The following is a 1,863-nucleotide window of genomic DNA, read 5'->3' as shown; positions in this document are numbered from 1 at the left end:
ATTTTTTCAGTGTACAAAAGTTAAATTTCTAGTAAAACCTCTCAAACTTACAGAAAATTCCCGTGACACTGCAGAGGGAGGTGGATATGTTATTTTAGTAATTCCAAAGATAAAGTTCACCTAGAAGACTACTTTGCAGCATTGTGCTTTCAGAGTTACTAGCTGGGATTCCAAGGAACATTTGAAAGAGGCACCTACTACACTTAATTAGCTGCCCGTTTTAATAATTTTGGTACTATTTGTCACAGTACATCAGAAAACAGCAGCACAAAGCATTAGACAGACAAGAATTTTATATTTGTTCCCCTTTAAGAAGCAAACATTTTTAAAATGAAAGGCACTCACGACAGAAACTCTCTCTCCAGTTCATATATAGATGGCCGACAAGTTTTGCTCTTCATTCTACATAAGGGCACAGTACAGTCTCTGTTTTGACCTTCCACATCAATATCAAGTAACGAGGGCATGTGGCAGTTAGTTCTTTCCTCAGTATCTGGCAAGAAATTAGCATCTGGATGTACACTGCCCTCTAAACATTCAGAGTCTTTTGAGTTTGGTTTAACAATATGTGGAATAATCTGCCATGCATCGATTTTATTTCTTAGAGAAGAAGGTCGAGGTCTTGATATAATATTGATGGTGCTTTGCTTTTCAGGTGGAACACCACTGTGATTGCTCCTTCGTTGAAGAGATGGAGAGTGCAGAGTTCCAGCAACTGACAGAACTGGTAGGGTGGAGACATCATTGGTCGAAGCAATTCCATTAGCTAGGGGAAAGGAAAGTCCAAACAAAAAAACACACCAATTTAAACTATGCGACTACTTGAATTCTTTACCATTTGTAAAACTGGGTTGCCATAAAAACTAGTTGCCTTTCTCCCCACCAGAAAAATTAAGAGGCTTGTACATTTGTGGGTAATCTCCTAACACAAGATCAGCAGTGCTCAAGTAATGTGTTTGCACCTATGTTCTCTGCTACAGGCCACCACAATGTATTTTTGATTGCTACAAAAGAGATGTAGAGGGAAAGCATTAACCACACAGTAACTGGATAAATATTAATACTAGAATAAAGCCCCACAAATTTGTGCAGCTGTTATGAGTAATTAGACATGCAAAAAGCACCATGAAGAATATTACATTTAAGGCACCACAGAACACCAGCACTGAAATTTAGAACTGCTTTTCAAAAACTCATTAAGCATGAACTTATGCATTTCAATGTAAACCAGATATAAGGACGCTAGTTTGAGCTTAAATTTTTATCAACAGCTTTCATGGAAGCTCTTAATTACCCACCTGTGGTCTGAAAATGGTTCCCATCTGATAAGGTTCGTCTGTGACCCAACACACTTAACTTTGTGGAGGAACTTTTTGGCACATTTTGAGATTCTTGTTTCAGACCAAGATTAAAAGGCTGATTTTTCAATTGTGTAGAAACTGTGTCAGGAGCCAGCTGTATCCTCTGTTCCCTCTTACTTTCAGAAGTTTCAGATGAAAAGTCATCAGTGGAACTACATTGACTACAATCACCAAGCACAGTGCTTACAAAAGCATCTTCACTGTCAGACTGGAGTAGGCATTTTGTGGAAATGGAGGGCATAGAGAGAAGATTCACAGTATTTGCAGCTGGACTGAGGGATGGAATACAGCCAGCTGTATCCTCTGTTCCCTCTTACTTTCAGAAGTTTCAGATGAAAAGTCATCAGTGGAACTACATTGACTACAATCACCAAGCACAGTGCTTACAAAAGCATCTTCACTGTCAGACTGGAGTAGGCATTTTGTGGAAATGGAGGGCATAGAGAGAAGATTCACAGTATTTGCAGCTGGACTGAGGGATGGAATACTTGTCTTTCTTGGA

At 39.1% G+C, this 1,863-nt stretch overlaps 1 protein-coding gene across 1 annotated transcript in view; it reads right to left on the bottom strand.

The window, feature by feature from the left end:
- Positions 1-341: 341 nt before the first annotated feature.
- Positions 342-1,863, bottom strand: part of LOC103806140 (mitogen-activated protein kinase kinase kinase MLK4) — a gene marked incomplete at its 5' end in the record, with an annotated part of 21,159 nt that continues 19,637 nt past the window's right edge. The window contains 2 exons of the mRNA XM_009078817.1: positions 342-766; positions 1,299-1,671. Of these exons, the coding sequence (XP_009077065.1) occupies positions 342-766; positions 1,299-1,671 (798 nt within the window). The remainder of the gene's footprint in view (positions 767-1,298; positions 1,672-1,863) is intronic.

The sequence above is a fragment of the Acanthisitta chloris genome, unplaced genomic scaffold (assembly GCF_000695815.1).
Source record: "Acanthisitta chloris isolate BGI_N310 unplaced genomic scaffold, ASM69581v1 scaffold9657, whole genome shotgun sequence".
NCBI classification, from domain to species: domain Eukaryota; kingdom Metazoa; phylum Chordata; class Aves; order Passeriformes; family Acanthisittidae; genus Acanthisitta; species Acanthisitta chloris.
This window is presented reverse-complemented; position numbering and strand designations above follow the sequence as displayed.